At 41.6% G+C, this 20,623-nt stretch overlaps 1 protein-coding gene across 6 annotated transcripts in view; it reads right to left on the bottom strand.

Moving 5' to 3' along the window:
• Window positions 1–1,211: 1,211 nt before the first annotated feature.
• The window catches only part of AHNAK (AHNAK nucleoprotein), an 80,411-nt gene continuing 60,999 nt past the window's right edge, over window positions 1,212–20,623 (bottom strand). For all 6 annotated transcript variants that reach the window (XM_085857755.1, XM_085857757.1, XM_085857753.1 and 3 more), the window contains one exon: window positions 1,212–19,771. In XM_085857755.1, coding sequence (XP_085713881.1) covers window positions 2,090–19,771 — 17,682 coding nt within the window. In that variant the 3' untranslated portion in view covers window positions 1,212–2,089. The remainder of the gene's footprint in view (window positions 19,772–20,623) is intronic.

Genomic DNA, 20,623 nt, shown 5'->3' with positions numbered 1-20,623 from the left:
GTTGTAACTGCTCGCATAACTTTTATTTATTCATATGCAGCTTGTAGCTGCTTGGCTACATCATTTTCTGGGGTCACAGCTGTGCTGCTGATGCAATGCCCCATTACCAACACCCTGGTTCTCATTTTGCCTAACTCAAAAGGACGACAAGCTGTCAACCCAACCTGGTGTTACTTCAATGGCCCAACAGGGGCTGGAACTCAAGACTTAAGACAAACACCAGGCCTGCTCACATAACTGATCAATTCAATTGTAGTAACTTTTCAGAAGACTTGGCCATTGTTCTTACCATTCAGTACCGTAGAAAAATTCATTCCTCCTGGTTTGCAATTGTACTCGCTCTTGGTCATGACAAAGGGTGTTTATATTGTATCAACTTGTGAAAATCCATGAGAACACTGCACACTGGCCAATACTACACTGAGTAGTGTAGTTCAGAGTACAGCCCAATGGAAACCTGTGTTTCATACCAATGTTATATGGCTTCTTCAGTTCAATGAAGTGGGAAAGAAAAGAGAACTGAAAACCAAATTATAGTTATTAATTGAACCTAAGCATTGTGTTCTTAATAAAAGGTATCGTGGTAATTCAGAGGTTAGTTAGGATGTGCTATTTGTGAACATTGCTGGCAGGATAGTCTAAGAGGTATGCACACGTGTCTCTGAGCTGTCTGGCCTAGGTTAGATTCCCGACCCAGCTATAAATTATCATCCCTGTGTTTCACAGGCAGGGCGATTCAGCAATGTGAGTACCGTCTCTTGGATGGACATTAAACTGGTGTCTTGTCTGCCGGCATTAGTTCATTGATGTTAAAGATCCCACGGTGTCTTTCAGGAAGAGCACCGTGGCCAAACTCCAAATTCCTGCCCCGACTGGCTCATGCAAAAGCAATGGCAAACTGCCCAGCATCAACCATGCCAAGAAACTGTTTCAGTGTTACCAATGCTCTATAAAGAGTATTGTACATATCATATCATATGTGAACCAATGTCATCTGTGTGTGCATGTGACATAGAGTACTGGACTCTCTTGGCAACAAAAGCATTGTCAAGATGAATGAGGCAAAGTGAAAGACTTTTTCCAACACCATCTCTCGGAAGCTTCTTTGAAAGAGTGTTTTTGTGCAAGTACATGTATGGCACACGTCGTAGATGTATGATACGATTATACCCTTGTAAAGAGCAAGTGCTTGTGGAACAGGGAAACAAATGTCAATGGAAACAGCAAACTTTTAATTTTCATTCTGTATTCTGAAGCGTTCAAAGCATCATAGCACAAAAATATGTTTGCCAGAAACTAATTTAATCGCAAAGTATGGCAATAAAGATGCTTTATGGTAACATATACTTGTATTGACGTATTAAACATAACATATTTACAAGGATTGTCTGCTTTCCTACGTGTGCAGCATTGTAACATCACAGGGTAAAAGTGAATTGTAATGACACTGTGCTTTAAATCAAAAACGAAAAAATTGGAAAAATGAAATGGTAACATGACAATAACTATCGGTTTATAATGAGTTAAAACCTTAAATGGATAGAAGATCAATATGTTCAAAACCTTAACCATTCCTAGTGTCTGGAAAATAAAAAGATAAAATATTAGATGTAAAACATATTACTATACATTCAAACTTTTACTTGCTCATTCCTTAAAACAAGAAATTGAAGCGAAACAGTTCACAATAGAGTACTGAACTTTGAGCCAATCAGCGGTCCTGACTGTTGCTGCTGACAATGTAGTTCAGAACAGCCTTCATTGGTTCCATCTAATGCAAGCATAAACCTCCATTTCCATAAAACAAAACTTGTACAATCACAAATAAGTAAATTATCGTCAATTAAAATATACAAGCAAGCAGGAAACCAATGTATACTTTTGGTTCTATTGCAGCTCTCCGCACGAAAGTAAAAAATAAAAACACTTCACGGTCAACACAAGAAAGAATGAATTTGTTTCAGACATCCACATGGCATATAGAGTACAGAGAGTAACGATGTATTCCTTTATATTATTCAAAACCTGCATTTAACAAGAACAGCATGTATGCTACCAAAAGCTTGAGAGGTGAAGTATCGAGAAGTATTCACGACTTCTTTTCCTGTGTCTGAGATTGAGCTGCCCTTGTTTCTGTAGGGAATCCGAGTTGTTGCGACACCTCCACAAACTGACCTTCCTTGCTCATTGTTTGCGTCGTTGTGGAATATTGTGTGCTTTTCTGGATCCTCGTGATCTTCACACCCTCTAAAGTGTCCACACCTCCTACTTCTCCACCTGAAACTGTGAGCACAGGTGACTGGGCTTCAACGCGTCTCGGACCAAGGTGCTCCACAAACGACCTGTGTTCAGTTGTTGAAGAATAAGTTGAGGTGGGTGACTTGTACTTGAAATGTTCTGTGCCTTCTTGATTCAGTCCCGCTGTTCCCTCTGCACTGCTCATTAGGACCCCGCTTGGAAACTGAAATCCCATTTGTTCAAGAGATGACGCATGCATTGGGGACTGTCCTGACTTTGATGTTACGGAATAGCTTGAGGTCTGAATTTGGTAACGAGTTTCAGATGTTTTGTAAGCTGAAGTACTCACAATTGTATCACCACTTGTGCTGGATACTTTACTCTGTATTTGGCTGGTGGACATCCCATCACTTGTATGTGGGGTTCCCATTTGGATAGGAGGTGCTGCATGATGACCGGAAGTTTTGGTCAGACTTGTTGTTGATGTTTCCACTTGGGACCCAGAAGAAAATGAAAGTGTTGCGTCATGCGGATGTAGTTCACCAGCATCAGAAATCAACTCAGTACGTGCTTTAGAGATCACAACAGAATCGTCTGTGTCTCCCGAGTAAACAATTCCCCTCGTCCTATCAGCTGGAGAAACATTTGGTGCGCCATCATTGTCTGCATGTGACATAGCAGGATGCAAATCAATTGTTCCTTTTGGTGGAGTAAAACCAACTTTCGGAAGCTTAAACTTTGACATTTTGCCATCATCACTCTGTTTGGCATCACAACTAGTTTCCAGATGCAACACTTGTCCATACTGTGTGTCTTCAGAATATTCATGTTTAGATGATTCTGAGTCTTTTGCTTTTGTGTCAGATTTAAACTTTGGTAATTTTAATTTACCACCGATCACTTTAAAAGATGGCGTATCAGAAGACACTGATTTTTCAGATACAGCTTCAGCATCGGGGCTTTTCAATATCACATTATCCTCTAAAGTTTCAAATTCAAAATCTGGATCTTCTATGGTTCCTTCTTGTCTCGGAGCTGCCAAAACTACATCTCCTTTAGCAGTTTCCTTTCTGGCATCATCAACTCCTGGTGCCAAAACTTTGGCACCTGTCACATGAAACTTGGGCATTTTTAATTTATAAGGCTGTCTCATTGATTTCACATTGCTATCAACAGTCTTCAAGTCAGTGCTCACCTCATGTGGCACCTTGTGACTATCAATATCTGCATGTGCTCTTGGAGGACTGATGTCCAATTCAACCTCTGGACTGTGGATATGTGGTTCTGAAAATCCAAATTTTGGCATTATTATCTTTGGGATTCTTGTGTGTCCATCTGTACCTTTAAAATGACCTTCTGGACTTTCAGTTCGTATTGTACCTGTCGGCATTGTGATTTCCCCTTTTGGTAAATTGATATCTAATTTTGTTTGTGTTGATGTATCCAATTCCCCCTTGGAGAGATGGATGTCTGGCATTTTTACTTGTCTTTCAATGATGCTTTGACTGGTCATCATGGACGTTACTCCCTTGGGTCCTTTGACATGCATGTCCTGGCCATCAACCTTAACATTTGATTTTGGACCACTCGTATCCCCTTCAACTTTTGGCAGATAAATATCTACGCTCCCCTTTTGCTTCGGAGTTTTCGCATGAATGTTGATATCTGGAGCAGTAATCTTGGGACCAGACACGTGGAACTTGGGCATTTTTAATTTGAAAGGTTTTCCTTCTCCTTCAAAGTGGGGATCAACTTCAGGACTTTTTAATTTAATTTCTGCTTCTGGAGCTTTGAGGTCAACATTGATGTCGGGAGTTTTAATTTCACCCCTTTTCACATCTATGTCAGGTACATTCAAATCTGTTGTTGGCCCCTTAAGATCAAAATTTGATGTTTCAGTTTTTGGCCCACTAGCACTGGCCTTTGGCATTTTAAAGTCCAGCATCCTCATATTTCCTTCAGCATCCTTCATTTTTGCACTAGGTCCCTCAAGGTCAATATCCAATTCTGGAACATTGACATGTGCTTTTATTTTGGAGGGAGGTAGGTCGATATCTTCCTTTGACTTTTGAATGGCAACATCCTCTATGTCAACCTTTGGTGCAGATATCTTGGGCCCAGATAAGTGGAATTTTGGCATCCTCAACTTCAGTCCCTTCCCATCTGCCTTTGGAAGGTCTGCCTCTACATCAGGAGGTTTAACCTTAGTATGTACATCAACAGCCTGTACATCCACATCCAGACCCATGGCAGTGTCTTCAGCTTGACCTTTCGGTAATCTGGCATTCAAATTTACGTCTGGACCATGAGCTGTAGATCCAGAAAAGCCTACTTTAGGTAATTTAAGTTTGGGTTTTTTTATTTTCCCTTCTCCACTTTTTACATCCATTGTGGGTCCTGTTAACTTGATTCCAATATCACCTTCAGGTAACTTTATTTCATTCTCTGGAACTTTAATTTCAAAGTCACCTTGTGATTGCAGCTCAGAAGTAGTGAGGCTTTTTCCTTTGTAAGAAGAAGACTCCAATTCTGTGCTTGGCAAATGAACATCAACTTCAGGTGTCTTGATTTTGGGTCCTGCAAAGCTGACCTTTGGTGTTCTGAATTTTGGAATCCTTATCTTTAAATCTGACCCTTCCCCTTTCACAGCAGAACTTTCCATCCCACCATCTGCAATATTTAATCCACCTTCCATTTTTGGACCTGATACATTCACATCTTCCTTGTGTAAGGGTGGTGTGATGCTCCCTTCAACATCAGGAACTGAAATCTTCGGACCAATGACACTAAACTTTGGCAATTTCAGCTTCAAACCTTTCTTTTCTGCATCTGGCAAATGGACATCAATATCAGCACATTTCACTTCAGCAACAGCATCAGGAAGCTCTACATTATCAACAGAAACTTTTGGCATGTTCATATCCACCTCAAGACCAGAATGATGGAAATTAGATGAAGAAACTTCAAACTCAGGAATCGGTACGTGAGGCATTTTCATTTTCTCCTCGGGACTTTCCAAATTTGGCCCTCTAACATCAAACTTTGGAGATTGCATGTCAATATCTGGAGTCTTGATAATTGCTTTTATTTGGGGAGTTGACATCTCAACTTCAGCTCTGGCAAGGTCAAAGTCAATGTCTGGATCTTTAACTTTTGGTCCAGATAGGCTGACCTCAGGCATTCTCAATTTTGGCATCTTCAACTTTCCATCTGTTCCCTCCAAGTTTGCATCTGGAAGGTCAACATTGATATTGAAATCTGTATCTTTCACGTCGCCTTCCACTTTAGGAAGTGAGACATCTACATCTCCTTTTCGCTTAGGAGCTTTAAAATCTAGGTCAACGTCAGGTGCAGAAATCTTTGGACCAGAAAGATTGAAGGAGGGCATCTTCAACTTCACTCCCTTTCCTTCTGCTTCAGGCAGCTCAACATCAACATCAGTACCCTTCAACTTCATGCTGACATCTGAATTCATCACTTTAACCTCAGGCACATCAACATTCAAATCTCTCTTTTCAAAGCTCACATCAAGTTCAGTGCTGGGATCTTGAGTTTTTGATGCAAAAAATCCAATCTTAGGCATTTTTATATGTGGCATTTTAAATTTACCATCAGGACCTTCAAGTTTTACATCTGGACTTGAAAATCCAATTTTGCCTCCAGATGCTTCAACATCGACCTCAGGTCTTTCAATCTCTAGATGTGGGACTTTAACATCACCATCAAACTTGGGGCCTGAGACATCCAGTTCTGCTTTTTGAAAGTCTGCAGATTTAACTTTAGGTGTACTTGATCTGACTTTTGGCAGTCTAAATTTTGGAGTTTTTATTTTTTCTTCTGCAGTAGCTAAATGTACTTCCGGTGTTTGGAAATCTTCAAATTTTGGAGATTCAATCCCTCCTTCAATTTTCGGAAGTGACACATCAACATTTTTTACCTTGGCTCGCTTTACGTCTAGTTCAACATCAGGTGCAGACACATTAAAGTTGGGCATCGTCAATTTGAATCCTTTTCCTTCTGTTTCAAGGATGTCAACATCAATGTCTGGGTCTTTCATCTTTGTGTAAATTTCTGAAGCTTTCACATCCACATTCAAATCTGGCATAGAAACTTCCATGTGTCCTTCTGGCAAGCTGGCATCAAGTTCAACATCACGGCCATGAAACTTTGGCAAAGAAAATCCGAACTTCGGTATTGTAACATCAGGCATGTTGAATTTTCCCTCAGGACCTTCAACATGAACGCGAGGGTGTTCCAGGTCAACGTTGTCTGTTATGTTAGCCTCTGCAGATTTTACTTTGACAGTTGGTGCTTTAAAATGTGTTCTTATTTCTGAAGTCGAAACATCAATATCAGTTTTTGAAGAATCAAAATCAATCTCTGGAGCTTTAATATTAGGTCCAGTGAGGCTGACTTTTGGAAGTTTAAATCTTGGTGCTTTTGTTTTTCCTTCTGAATCCATCAAGCAAACATTCGGTGATTCAAGTGCAACATCAAATTCTGGGCTTTTGATGTCTCCCTCAATGTAGGGAATTGAAATGTCAATATCTTCTGTGAGTTTTGCTTTTTGCACATTCACATCAACAGGCAGTGAAAATTTTGTTTGTTTGAGGTCCACATCTGGAGCCTTCAGATCTGCTTTTATTGGCGGTGTTGACACATCAACTTCTGCTTTAGGGAGCTCAAAATCGATGTCTGCAGCTTTAACTTTCGGTCCGGAGAGACTGACCTTGGGCATTTTGAATTTTGGCATCTTAAATTTCATTTCTGGTCCCTCCAAGCTTGCATCTGGAGCTTCAAAATCAATATCAGGAACTTTTCCTTCCACTTCTACATTAGAAAGTAACACGTCCACATCCTCTTTCGCTTTTGGTCCTTTAAAGTCGAGGTCAACATCTGGAGGAGAAAATTTTGGGCCAGATAAATTAAACTTGGGCATCTTCACTTTGAATCCCTTTCCTGAAGCTTCAGGAAGGTCAACGTCAACATCTGAGCCTTTCAATTTCATGTCAATTTCTGGAGCCTTCATATCCATCTTTGAATCAGGCAAGTCAACATCAACAGGTCCTTTATGTAGGCTGGCATCAAGGTCAACATCAGGACTATGAAACTTTGGGAAAGAAAATCCAAACTTGGGAATTGTAACATGAGGCATTTTGAATTTTCCCTCGGGACTTTCCACATTCACGTCAAGATCTCCTTTTGGGCTTTTAAATTCCATATCTGAGGCTTTGACATCAATGTCTGATGCTTTGAAGTGCATATCTGGAGCCTCAATATCTGCTTTTAACTTTGGAGATGAAATGTCAAGTTCTGCATTTGGAAGCTCAAAATCACTACTTGGATCTTTAAACTTTGGCCCTGATAGGCCCACCTTCGGCATTCTGAATTTTGGCATCTTCAGTTTCCCATCTGTTGCCTCCAAGCTCGCATCAGTACCAGGAAGATCAAAATCGAATCCTGGAGTTTGCACATCCCCCTCCATGGAAAGAAGTGAAACATCTACCTCTCCCTTTGTCTTGGGACCTTTAAAATCAAGGTCAACATCAGGGGCATAAAACTTTGGACTAGACACATTAAACTTTGGTAACTTCACCTTGAATTCTTTCCCATCAGTTTCAGGAAGGTCAACGTGAACATCTGGGCTTTTCAACTTCATGTCAATATCTGGGGCTTTCAGATCCACCTTCACATCGGGAGCATCAAAATCCATTTTTCCTTTAGGCAAGCTGGTATCACTTTCCACAACGGCACCATGAATCCTTGGTAAAGAAAACCCAAATTTAGGGATTTTCACATGGGGCATTTTGATTTTTCCCTCAGGAATGTCTAAACGTGCATCTGGACCCTCAATTTCAAATTCTCCTTTTGGACCTTTAATGCTCAAGTCTGAAGAATTCATATCAATATTTGGTGCCTGGATATCAATGTCTGGAACTTTGAAATCCAATGATGAACTCTTAATTTCCATACCTGCAGCTTCTGGAGTCTTGATATCTAAATGTGGAGCCTTAATATCTGCTTTTATTTCTGGAGTGGACATGTCAACTTCTGGTTTGGGGAGCACAAAATCAATGTCTGGAGTTTTCACTTTTGGTCCTGATAGACTGACCTTAGGCATTTTGAACTTTGGAATCTTAAATTTCCCTTCTGGCCCGTCCAAGCTTACATCGGGCCTTTGAAGATTAAGATCTAAATCTGGAGCTTTGACTTCGCCTTCCATTTTGGGAAGTGAAACATCCACGTCACCTTTTATCTTTGGACCTTTAAAGTCAAAGCCAATGTCAGGGGAAGAAAACTTTTGGCCAGGCACATTAAACTTGGGCATCTTCACCTTAAATCCCTTTCCCTCAGCTTCAGAAAGGTCAACCTCAACATCTGGGCCTTTTAACTTCATGTCAATATCTGGGGCTTTCAGATCTGCACTCACATCTGGCACATCAACATGCCCTGTTGGCAAGCGGACATCACTTTTCATGTCAGGTCCATGAAATTTTGGTAAAGAAAATCCAAACTTTGGGATTTTAACATGGGGCATTACGAATCTCCCCTCTGGACCTTCAATATCCATATCTGGACCCTCAACATCAAGGCCTCCTTTGGGACCACTAAAGCCCAAATCAGGGGCTTTGAGATCAATATTTGGTCCTTTCATTGTCAGATCTGGAGCCTTGAGATCAACATCTGGAACCTTGATATCTGCTTTAATTTGTGGAGTTTCCAAATCACCATCTGCTTTGGGGTGCTCAAAATTGATGTCTGGAGTTTGTACTTTTGGTCCAGCAAGACTAACCTTCGGCATTTTGAATTTTGGCATCTTAAATTTCCCTTCTGTTCCCTCCAAACTCATATCAGGAGTATCAAGATCAATATCGAAATCTGGAGCTTTGAGTTCGCCTTCCATTTTCGGCAGTGAAATATCCACATCTCCTTTTATTTTGGGGCGTTTAAGGTCAATGTCTGGGGTGGAAAACTTTGGGCCAGACACATTAAACTCCGGCATCTTCAAGTTGAATCCCTTGACTTCAGCCTCAGGAAGGTCAACATAAACATCTGGGCTTTTAAGCTTCATATCAATATCTGGGGCTTTCAGATCCACATTCACATCTGACACATCAACATCAACATGCCCTGTCGGCAAGCTGGCATCACTTTTCATGTCAGAACCATGAAACTTTGGTAAAGAAAATCCAAATTTTGGGATTTTAACATGGGGCATTACGAATCTCCCCTCGGGGCCTTCAACATCCATATGTGGACCCTCAACATCAAGGCGTCCTTTTGGCCCTTCAATGGCCAAATCAGGAGTTTTGAGATCAATCTTTGGTGCTTTAATATTCAGATCTGGAGGCTTGACATCCACATCAGGAATCTTCACGTTCACGTCCGGTGCCTTGAAATCTGATTTAATTAGTGGTGTTGCCACATCAACTTCTGCTTTGGGGAGCTCAAAATCGATGTCTGGAGAGGTAATTTTTGGTCCAGTGAGACCGACCTTAGGCATTTTGAATTTTGGCATCTTGAATTTCGCTTCTGGTAACTCAAAACTCACATCGGGAGCTTCAACATCAACGTCGAAATCTGGAGCTTTGAGGTCACCTTCCATTTTTGGTAGTGAAGCATCCACATCTCCTTTTATCTTTGGACCTTTGAAATCGAGGTCAACATCAGGGGCAGAAAATTTTGGACCAGTCTTGTTAAAGCTTGGCATCTTCAACCTGAATCCCTTTCCCTCAGCTTCAGGAAGGTCTACTTTAACATCCTTGCCTTTCAACTTCATGTCAATATCAGGTGCAGTCACATCCACATTAACATCTGGCACATGAACGTCAACATGCCCTCTCTTCAAGCTGGCATCACCTTCCATGTTGGGACCATGAAACCTGGGTAAAGAAAATCCAAACTTTGGAATTTTAACATGGGGCATTACGAATTTTCCATCAGGGCCTTCAATGTCCATATCTGGACCCTCAACATCAAGGCCTCCTTTTGGACCACTAATGGCCAAATCAGGAGCTTTGAGATCAATATTTGGTGCTTTGATCTTCAGATCTGAAGCCTTGACATCCACATCTGGACCCTGGATGTCGACTTCTGGAATCTTGATATCCACATCTGGAACCTTGATATCTGCTTTAATTTGTGGTGTTGAAACATCAACTTCTGCTTTGGGGAGCTCAAAATCAATGTCTGGAGCTATTATTTTTGGTCCAGTGAGACCGACCTTAGGTATTTTGAATTTCGGCATCTTGAACTTCCCTTCTGGTACGTCAAAACTCACATTGGGAGCTGCAAGATCAACATCAAAATCTGGACCTTTGAGATCACCTTCCATCTTTGGCAGTGAAGCATCCGCATCTCCTTTTATCTTTGGACCTTTCAACTTGAGGTCAACATCAGGAGAAGAAAACTTTGGGCTAGATATGTTGAAGCTCGGCAACTTCACCTTGAATCCTTTTCCCTCAGCATCAGGAAGGTCTACTTTAACATCCTTGCCTTTCAACTTCATGTCAATGTCTGGGGCTTTCACATCAACATTAACATCTGGAACATTAACATCAACATCCCCTCTTTTCAAACTGGCATCACCTTCAATGTCGGGACCATGAAATCTTGGTAAAGAAAATCCAAACTTTGGGATTTTAACATGTGGCATTACAAATTTTCCCTCAGGGCCTTCGATCTTCATATCGGGACACTCAACATCAAGGCTTCCTTTTGGCCCTTCAACACCCAAATCAGGAGCATTGAGATCAATTTTTGGTGTCTTCATCTTCAGATCTGGAGCCTTAACATCCACATCTGGAATGCTGAAGTCAATTTCTGGAGCTTTGATATCCACATCTGGAACCTTTATATCTGTTTTAATTTGTGGTGCTGTTACATCAAATTCTGCTTTAGGGAGCTCAAAATTTATGTCAGAAGATTGTACTTTGGGTCCAGAGAGACCGACCTTAGGCAATTTGAATGTTGGCATCTTAAATCTCCCCTCTGGTCCCTCCAAACTCACATCAGGAGCTTCAAGATCAACATCAAAATTTGGAGCTTTGACATCACCTTTCATTTTCGGCAGTGAAACATCCATGTCTCCTTTTATTTTCGGACTTTTAAAGTCGAGGTCAATGTCAGGGGCAGAAAACTTTGGGACAGACATGTCAATCTTGGGCATCTTCACATTGAATCCCTTTCCCTCAGCTTCAGGAAGGCCAACATTGACATCTGGGCCTTTCAATTTCATGTCAATATCTGGAGCTTTCATATCCACATTCACATCTGGCACATCAACATCAAAATGCCCTCCTGGCAAGCTGATATCACTTTCCACGTCATGACCATGAAACTTTGGGAGAGAAAATCCAAATTTTGGGATTTTAACGTGGGGCATTTTGAACTTTCCCTCTGGGCCTTCTATATTCATGTCTGGACCCTCAATGTCAAGCTCACCTTTTGGGCCTTTAATTTCCAAATCAGGAGCTTTGAGATCAATAGTTGGTCCTTTGATTTTCAGATCTGGTGCCTTGACATCCACATCTGGAACGTTGATGTCCATTTGTGGAACCTTGATATCTGCTTTCAGTTGTGGTGTTGCCACACCATGTTCTGCTTTTGGGAGGTCAAAATCGATATCTGGACCTTTTACTTTTGGTCCCGAGAGACTGACCTTAGGCAATTTGAATTTTGGCATCTTAAATCTCCCTTCTGGTCCCTCCAAACTCACATCGGGAGCTTCAAGATCAACATCGAAATCTGGAGCTTTGACATCACCTTTCATTTTCGGCAGTGAAACATCCACGTCTCCTTTTATTTTTGGACCTTTAAAGTCGAGGTCAATGTCAGGGGCAGAAAACTTTGGGAGGGACATGTCAATCTTAGGCATCTTCACATTGAATCCTTTTCCCTCAGCTTCAGGTAGGTTAACATTGACATCTGGGCCTTTCAACTTCATGTCAATATCTGGAGCTTTCATATCCACATTTACATCTGGCACATCAACATCAAAATGTGATCCTGGCAAGCCGATATCACTTTCCACATCAGGACCATGAAACTTTGGGAGAGAAAATCCAAATTTTGGGATTTTAACGTGGGGCATTTTGAACTTTCCCTCTGGGCCTTCTATATTTAAGTCTGGACCCTCAATATCAAGCTCACCTTTTGGCCCTTTAATGTCCAAATCAGGAGCTTTGAGATCAATAGTTGGCGCCTTGACATCCATATTTGGAACCTTGATGTTCCCTTCTGGAACGTTGATGTTCAATTCTGGAAGTTTGATGTCTGTCTTAAGTTGTGGTGTTGTCACATCAAGTTCTGCTTTCGGGAGCTCAAAATCGATATCTGGACCTTTTACTTTTGGTCCAGTGAGACTGACTTTTGGCAATTTGAATTTTGGCATCTTAAATCTCCCCTCTGGTCCCTCCAAATTCATATCGGGAGCTTCAAGATCAACATCGAAATCTGGAGGTTTCACATCACCCTTCATTTTCGGCAGTGAAAAATCGACATCTCCTTTAATTTTGGGACCTTTAATGTCAAGGTCAATGTCAGGGGGAGAAAATTTTGGGCCAGACAAGTCAATCTTGGGCATCTTCACCTTGAATCCTTTTCCCTCAGCTTCAGGAAGGTCAACATTGACATCTGGGCCTTTCAAATTCAGGTCAATCTCTGGGGATTTCATATCCACATTCACATCTGGCACATCAACATCAAAACGCCCTCTTGGCAAGCTGACATCACTTTCCACGTCAGTTCCATGAAACGTTGGGAGAGAAAATCCAAATTTTGGGATTTTAACATGGGGCATTTTGAACTTTCCCTCTGGCCCTTCCATATTCATGTCTGCACCCACAACATCAAGCTCACCTTTTGGCCCTTTGATTTCCAAATCAGGAGCTTTGAAATCAATCATTGGTGGCTTGATTTTCAGATCTGGTGCCTTGACATCCACATCTGGAACTTTGGTGTCCACTTCTGGAAGTTTGATGTCCGTTTGAAATTGTGGTGGTGTCACATCGAGTTCTGCTTTGGGGAGCGCAAAATCGATGTCTGGACCTTTTAGTTTTGGTCCAGAGAGACTGACTTTAGGCATTTTGAATTTTGGCATCTTAAATTTTGCTTCTGTTCCCTCCAAACTCAAATTGGGAGCTTCAAGATCAACATTGAAATCTGGAGCTTTGACATCACCTTTCATTTTCGGCAATGAAGCATCCACATCTGCTCTTATTTTTGGACCCTTAAAGTCGAGGTCAATGTCAGGAGCAGAAAAGTTTGGGCCAGACATGTCAACCTTGGGCATCTTCACCTTGAATCCTTTTCCCTCAGCTTCGGGAAGGTCAACGTTGACATCTGGGCCTTTCAACTTCATGTCAATATCTGGAGCCTTCATATCCACACTTACATCAGGCACATCAACATCAAAATGCTCTCTTGGCAAGCTGATGTCACTTTCCACATCAGGACCATGAAACTTTGGGAGAGAAAATCCAAACTTGGGGATTTTAACATGGGGCATTTTGAACTTTCCCTCTGGGCCTTCTATATTCATGTCTGGACCCTCAATGTCAAGCTCTGCTTTTGGCCCTTTAATTTTCAAATCAGGAGCTTTGAGATCCACACTTTCTGCCTTGATTTTCAGATCTGGTGCCTTGACATCCATATCTGGAAACTTGATAACCCCTACTGGATGTTTGATGTCCACTTCTGGAAGTTTGATGTCTGTTTGAAGCTGTGGTGTTGTAACATCAACTTCTGCTTTGGGGAGCTCAAAATCGATGTCGGGCCCTCTTACTTTTGGTCCAGAGAGGCTGACCTTCGGCATTTTGAATTTTGGCATCTTAAATCTCCCCTCTGGTCCCTCCAAACTCATGTCAGGAGCTTCAAGATCAAAATCAAAATCTGGAGCTTTGACATCACCTTTCATTTTCGGCAGGGAAACATCCACATCTCCTTTTATTTTAGGACCTTTAAAGTCAAGGTCAATGTCAGGGGCAGAAATCTTTGGGCCAGACATGTCAATCTTGGGCATCTTCACCTTGAATCCTTTTCCCTCAGCTTCAGGAAGGTCAACGTTGAAATCTGGGCCTTTCAACTTCATGTCAATATCTGGAGCTTTCATATCCACATTTACATCTGGCACATCAACATCGAAATGCCCTCCTGGCAAGCTGATATCACTTTCCACATCAGAACCATGAAACTTTGGGAGAGAAAATCCAAATTTGGGGATTTTAACATGGGGCATTTTGAACTTTCCCCCTGGGCCTTCTATATTCATATCTGGACCCTCAACGTCAAGCTCACCTTTTGGCCCTTTAATTTCCAAATCAGGAGCTTTGAGATCAACAGTTGGTCCCTTGATTTTCAGATCTGGTGACTTGATATCCACATGTGGAACGTTGATGTCTACTTCTGGAACGCTGATGTCCAATTCTGGAACCTTGATATCTGCTTTCAGTTGTGGTGTTGTCACACTATTTTCTGCTTTGGGGAGGTCAAAATCGATGTCTGGACCTTTTACTTTTGGTCCTGAGAGACTGACCTTAGGCAATTTGAATTTTGGCACCTTAAATCTCCCTTCTGGTCCCTCCAAACTCACATCGGGAGCTTCAAGATCAACATCAAAATCTGGAGCTTTGACATTACCTTTCATTTTCGGGAGTGAAACGTCCACGTCTCCTTTTATTTTTGGTTCTTTAAAGTCGAGGTCAATGTCAGGTGCAGAAAACTTTGGGCCAGACATGTCAATCTTGGGCATCTTCATCTTGAATCCCTTTCCCTCAGCTTCAGGAAGGTCAACATTGACATCTGGGCCTTTCAACTTCATGTCAATATCTGGAGCCTTCATATCCACACTTACGTCAGGCACATCGACATCAAAATGCCTTCCTGGCAAGCTGATATCACTTTCCACATCAGGACCATGAAACTTTGGGAGAGAAAATCCAAATTTGGGGATTTTAACATGGGGCATTTTGAACTTTCCCTCTGGGCCTTCTATATTCATGTCTGGACCCTCAATATCAAGCTCTGCTTTTGGCCCTTTAATTTCTAAATGAGGAGCTTCGAGATCAATAGTTGGTGCCTTGACATCCATATCTGGAACGTTGATATCCTGTTCTGGAATCTTGATGTCCACCTCTGGAAGTTTGATGTCCGTTTGAAGCTGTGGTGTTGTCACATCAACTTCTGCTTTGGGGAGCTCAAAATCGATGTCGGGACCTTTTACTTTCGGTCCAGAGAGGCTGACCTTCGGCATTTTGAATTTTGGCATTTTAAATCTCCCCTCTGGTCCCTCCAAACTCACATCGGGAGCTTCAAGATCAACATCGAAATCTGGAGCTTTGACATCACCTTTCATTTTCGGCAGTGAAACATCCATGTCTCCTTTTATTTTGGGACCTTTAAAGTCAAGGTCGATGTCAGGGGCAGAAATCTTTGGGCGAGACATGTCAATCTTGGGCATCTTCACATTGAATCCCTTCCCCTCAGCTTCAGGAAGGTTAACATTGACATCTGGGCCTTTCAACTTCATGTCAATATCTGGAGCTTTCATATCCACATTTACATCTGGCACATCAACATCAAAATGCCCCCTTGGCAAGCTGATATCACTTTCCACATCAGAACCATGAAACTTTGGTAGCGAAAATCCAAATTTTGGGATTTTAACATGGGGCATTTTGAACTTTCCCTCTGGGCATTCGATATTCATGTCTGGTCCCTCAATGTCAAACTCACGTTTTGGCCCTTTAATTTCCACCTCAGGAGCTTTGAGATCAATATTTGGTGTTTTAATTTTCAGATCTGGTACCTTGACATCCATATCTGGAACCTTGACGTTCACATCTGGAACCTTGATGCCCACTTCTGGAAGTTTGATGTCTGTTTGAAGTTGTGGTGTTGTAACATCAAGTTCTGTTTTGGGGAGCTCAAAATCGATGTCTGGACCTCTTACTTTTGGTCCAGAAAGACTGACCTTAGGCATTTTGAATTTTGGCATCTTAAATCTTCCCTCTGGTCCCTCCAAACTCATATCAGGAGCTTCAAGATCAACATCAAAATCTGGACCTTTGACATCACCCTTCATTTTAGGCAGTGAAACATCCATATCTCCTTTTATTTTGGGACCTTTGATGTCAAAGTCAATGTCAGAGGCAGAAACCTTTGGGCCAGACATGTCAATCTTGGGCATCTTCACCTTGAATCCCTTTCCCTCAGCTTCAGGAAGGCCAACATTGACATCTGGGCCTTTTACCTTCATGTCAATATGTGGAGCTTTCATATCCACACTTACATCTGGCACATCAACATCGAAATGCCCCCTTGGTAAGCCGATATCACTTTCCACATCAGGTCCATGAAACTTTGGTAGAGAAAATCCAAATTTTGGAATTTTTACATGGGGCATTTTAAACTTTCCATCTGGCCCTTCTATATTCAAGTCTGAATCCTCAACATTGAACTCTCCTTTTGGCCCTTTAATTTCCAAATCGGGAGCTTTGAGATCAATATTTGGTGCCTTGATGTCCAGTTCTGGAAGTTTCATGTCTGTTTTAAGTTGTGGTGTTGTTACATCAAGTTCTGCTTTGGGGAGCTCAAAATCAATGTCTGGACCTTTTACCTTTGGTCCAGAGAGACTGACCTTAGGTATTTTGAATTTTGGCATCTTAAATTTTGCTTCTGGTTGCTCCAAACTCACATCGGGTGCTTCAAGGTCAACATCAAAATCTGGAGCTGTGACATCGCCTTTCATTTTCGGCAGTGAAATATCCATGTCTCCTTTTATTTTTGGGCCTTTAAAGTCAAGGTCAATGTCAGGGGCAGAAATCTTTGGGCCAGACAAGTCAAACTTGGGCATCTTCACCTTGAATCCTTTTCCCTCAGCTTCAGGAATGTTAACATTGCCATCTGGGCCTTTCAACTTCATGTCAATATCTTGGGCTTTCATATCCACATTTACATCTGGCACATCAACATCGAAATGAGCTGTTGGCACGCTGATGTCACCTTCCACATGAGGTCCATGAAACTTTGGAAGAGAAAATCCAAATTTTGGGATTTTAATTTGGGGCATTTTTAACTTTCCCTCTGGGTCTTGAATATTCATGTCTGGACCCTCAATGTCAAGCTTTCCTTTTGTCCCTTTAATTTCCAAATCAGGAGCTTCAAGATCAATATTTGGCACCTTGATTTTCAGATCTGGTGCCTTCAAATCCACATCTGGAACCTTAATGTCCACATCTGGAACCTTAATGTCCACTTCTGGAAGTTTGATGTCCGTTTTAAGTTGTGGGGTTGTCGCATCAAGTTCTGCTTTGGGGAGTTCAAAATCGATGTCTGGACCTGTCATTTTTGGCCCAGAGAGACTGACCTTCGGCATTTTGAATTTTGGCATTTTAAATCTCCCCTCTGGTCCCTCCAAACTCACATCGGGAGCTTCAAGATCAACATCGAAATCTGGAGCTTTGACATCACCTTTCATTTTCGGCAGTGAAACATCCATGTCTCCTTTTATTTTGGGACCTTTAAAGTCGAGGTCAATGTCAGGGGCAGAAAACTGTTTGCCAGACATGTCAATGTTGGGAATCTTCACATTGAATCCCTTTCCCTCAGCTTCAGGAAGGCCAACATTGACATCTGGGCCTTTCAACTTCATGTCAATATCTGGAGCTTTCATATCCACATTTACATCTGGCACATCAACATCAAAATGCCCCCTCGGCAAGCTGATATCACTTTCCACATCAGATCCATGAAACTTTGGCAGAGAAAATCCAAATTTTGGGATTTTAACATGGGGCATTTTGAACTTTCCCTCTGAGCCTTCTATATTCATGTTTGGACCCTCAACATCAAGCTCACCTTTTGGCCCTTTAATTTCCATATCAGGAGCTTTGAGATCAACATGTGGCACCTTGATTTTCAGATCTGGTGCCTTCACATCCACATCTGAAACCTTGATGTCCACATCTGGAACCTTAATGTCTGTTTTAAGTTGTGGTGTTGTCACATCAAGTTCTGCTTTGGTGGGCTCAAAATCGATGTCTGGACCTTTTACTTTTGGTCCAGAGAGACTGACCTTCGGCATTTTGAATTTTGGCATCTTAAATCTTCCCTCTGGTCCCTCCACACTCACATCAGGAGCTTCAAGATCAACATCGAAATTTGGAGCTTTGACATCGCCTTTCATTTTCGGCACTGAAACATCCACGTCTCCTTTTATTGTTGGACCTTTAAAGTCAAGGTCAATGTCAGGGGCAGAAAACTTTGGGCCAGACATGTCAACCTTGGGCATAGTCAACTTGAATCCCTTTCCCTCAGCTTCAGGAAGGCCAACATTGACATCTGGGCCTTTTAACTTCATGTCAATATCTGGAGCTTTCATATCCACATTCACATCTGGCACATCCACATCAAAATCCCCTCTCGGCAAGCTGATGTCATGTTCCATATCAGGACCATGAAACTTCGGCAGAGAAAATCCAAATTTTGGGATTTTAACATGGGGCATTTTGAACTTTCCCTCTGGGCCTTCTATATTCATGTTTGGACCCTCAATGTCAAGCTCACCTTTTTTCCCTTTAATTTCCAAATCATGAGCTTTGACATCAATAGTTGGTGCTTTGATTTTCAGATCTGGTGCCTTCACATCCACATCTGGAACCTTGATGTCTGCTTTAATTTGTGGTGTTGTCATGTCAACTTCTGCTTTGGGGAGCTCAAAATCAATGTCTGGAGCTTTTACTTTTGGTCCAGAGAGGCTGACCATGGGTGTTGTGAATTTTGGCATCTTCAGTTTCCCTTCTACCCCTTCCAAATTAATATTGGGAGCTTCATAATCAACATCAAAGCCTGGAACTTTGAGATCGCTTTCGATTTTCGGTAGTGAAACATCCACATCTCCTATTATTTTGGGACCTTTAAAGTCAGCGTCCATGTCAGGGGCAGAAATCTTTGGGCCAGACATGTCGATCTTGGGCATCTTCACCTTGAATCCCTTTCCCTCAGTTTCAGGAAGGCCAACATTGACATCTGGGCCTTTCAACTTCATGTCAATATTTGGGGCTTTCACATCCACATTCATATCTGGCACATCAATATGCCCTCTTGCCAAGCTGACATCAGTTTCCACATCAGGACCATGAAACTTTGGCAAAGAAATATCAACTTTTGGAGTGAGTGATTCTGTTATTATCTTGAATTCTCCTTTTGCAACTTGTGTCTCCTCTGTTCCGGTAAACCTTGGTGGTGTTACGTCATAACTGGCTTTTCCACTTTTTCCTTTGGACTTGCTGAAATGCCACTTTGGCATTTTAATCTTCATTTTCTTTTCCTTTGCTGCTTCACCAACAGATCTGGTTTCAGCAATGCCATCAGTATTGTCTCCTTGCATTTGGCCGTCATCATCATAATCAGAACTTGTCTTTGAAAACCTTAAACTGCTTGATTTTTGTGGTTTCTTCATTTTGGGGAGTTTCGGTATTGCGAGCTCTACATTTGGTAATTCTGCTTTTCCATGTACATCTCCATACGATATCTGTTGGAAGACAGAAATGTTTATTTATTCCAATATACATCATTATGTCAGTGCCTGTCAGTCAATGCAATATACATTATTATGCCAATCATTGTATGCAAAAGCAAACATATGTTTGTTCACATGTGCATATGTTTTCATGCAGGCTTGAAGGAATCGATGGTTGTTATCTATCTCCATATGCAGGTTTCACAATGTGGAACGGAGCCCTCCCAGATCGCAAAGTATCCACCTTCGTGTCTGCGTGTATATAAATGAGTATATCTCCATACAATAAACATATGGACATGTGAACAAACATTTCAAAAAAAGGTATTGAAACTTCCAGGAATGGTTAAATACCACACATCATTGTAATTGTGAACATTCCATACTTAAAGATCCACATCATAAATACATTATCACAGTTGATCTCAGAATAGTGAAAGATCGTGAATTATGTGCATTACTTATAAAAGGACCGAATTATAGAGAAAACTAGAACGGGCACTCATAGAGCGCACACCACTACTTTTTTTGTTCTTGGTATGAGTGTGGGGAACTGGTTTCATATGAATGGTCTTATGACACAAACCACATATCTATAATGTCATGACCCCCCCCACCGACTTTCGAGGGCTACGGACTAAACAACAATCAACTTACGTCGTTTTGGCGAGTCTTCACTCGCAAGCTCGGTGAATACAACGTTTCAACAAGAGAAGGTAATCTCGTTTGATGCTGGTTTTATGCAAATCGAATAAGAATTGACTGAGTTATGCCGAAAACCGCATATTTTTCAAGGGCGTGACCCCCCCCCCCCGACATTTTACCCCAACCGGTGACATGTGTTATGATGTCATTGTGTCACAA

Source organism: Eptatretus burgeri, chromosome 15, assembly GCF_056783735.1.
Source record: "Eptatretus burgeri isolate ZD-2024b chromosome 15, Ebu_testis_v1, whole genome shotgun sequence".
Classification (NCBI taxonomy): Eukaryota; Metazoa; Chordata; class Myxini; order Myxiniformes; family Myxinidae; genus Eptatretus; species Eptatretus burgeri.
This window is presented reverse-complemented; position numbering and strand designations above follow the sequence as displayed.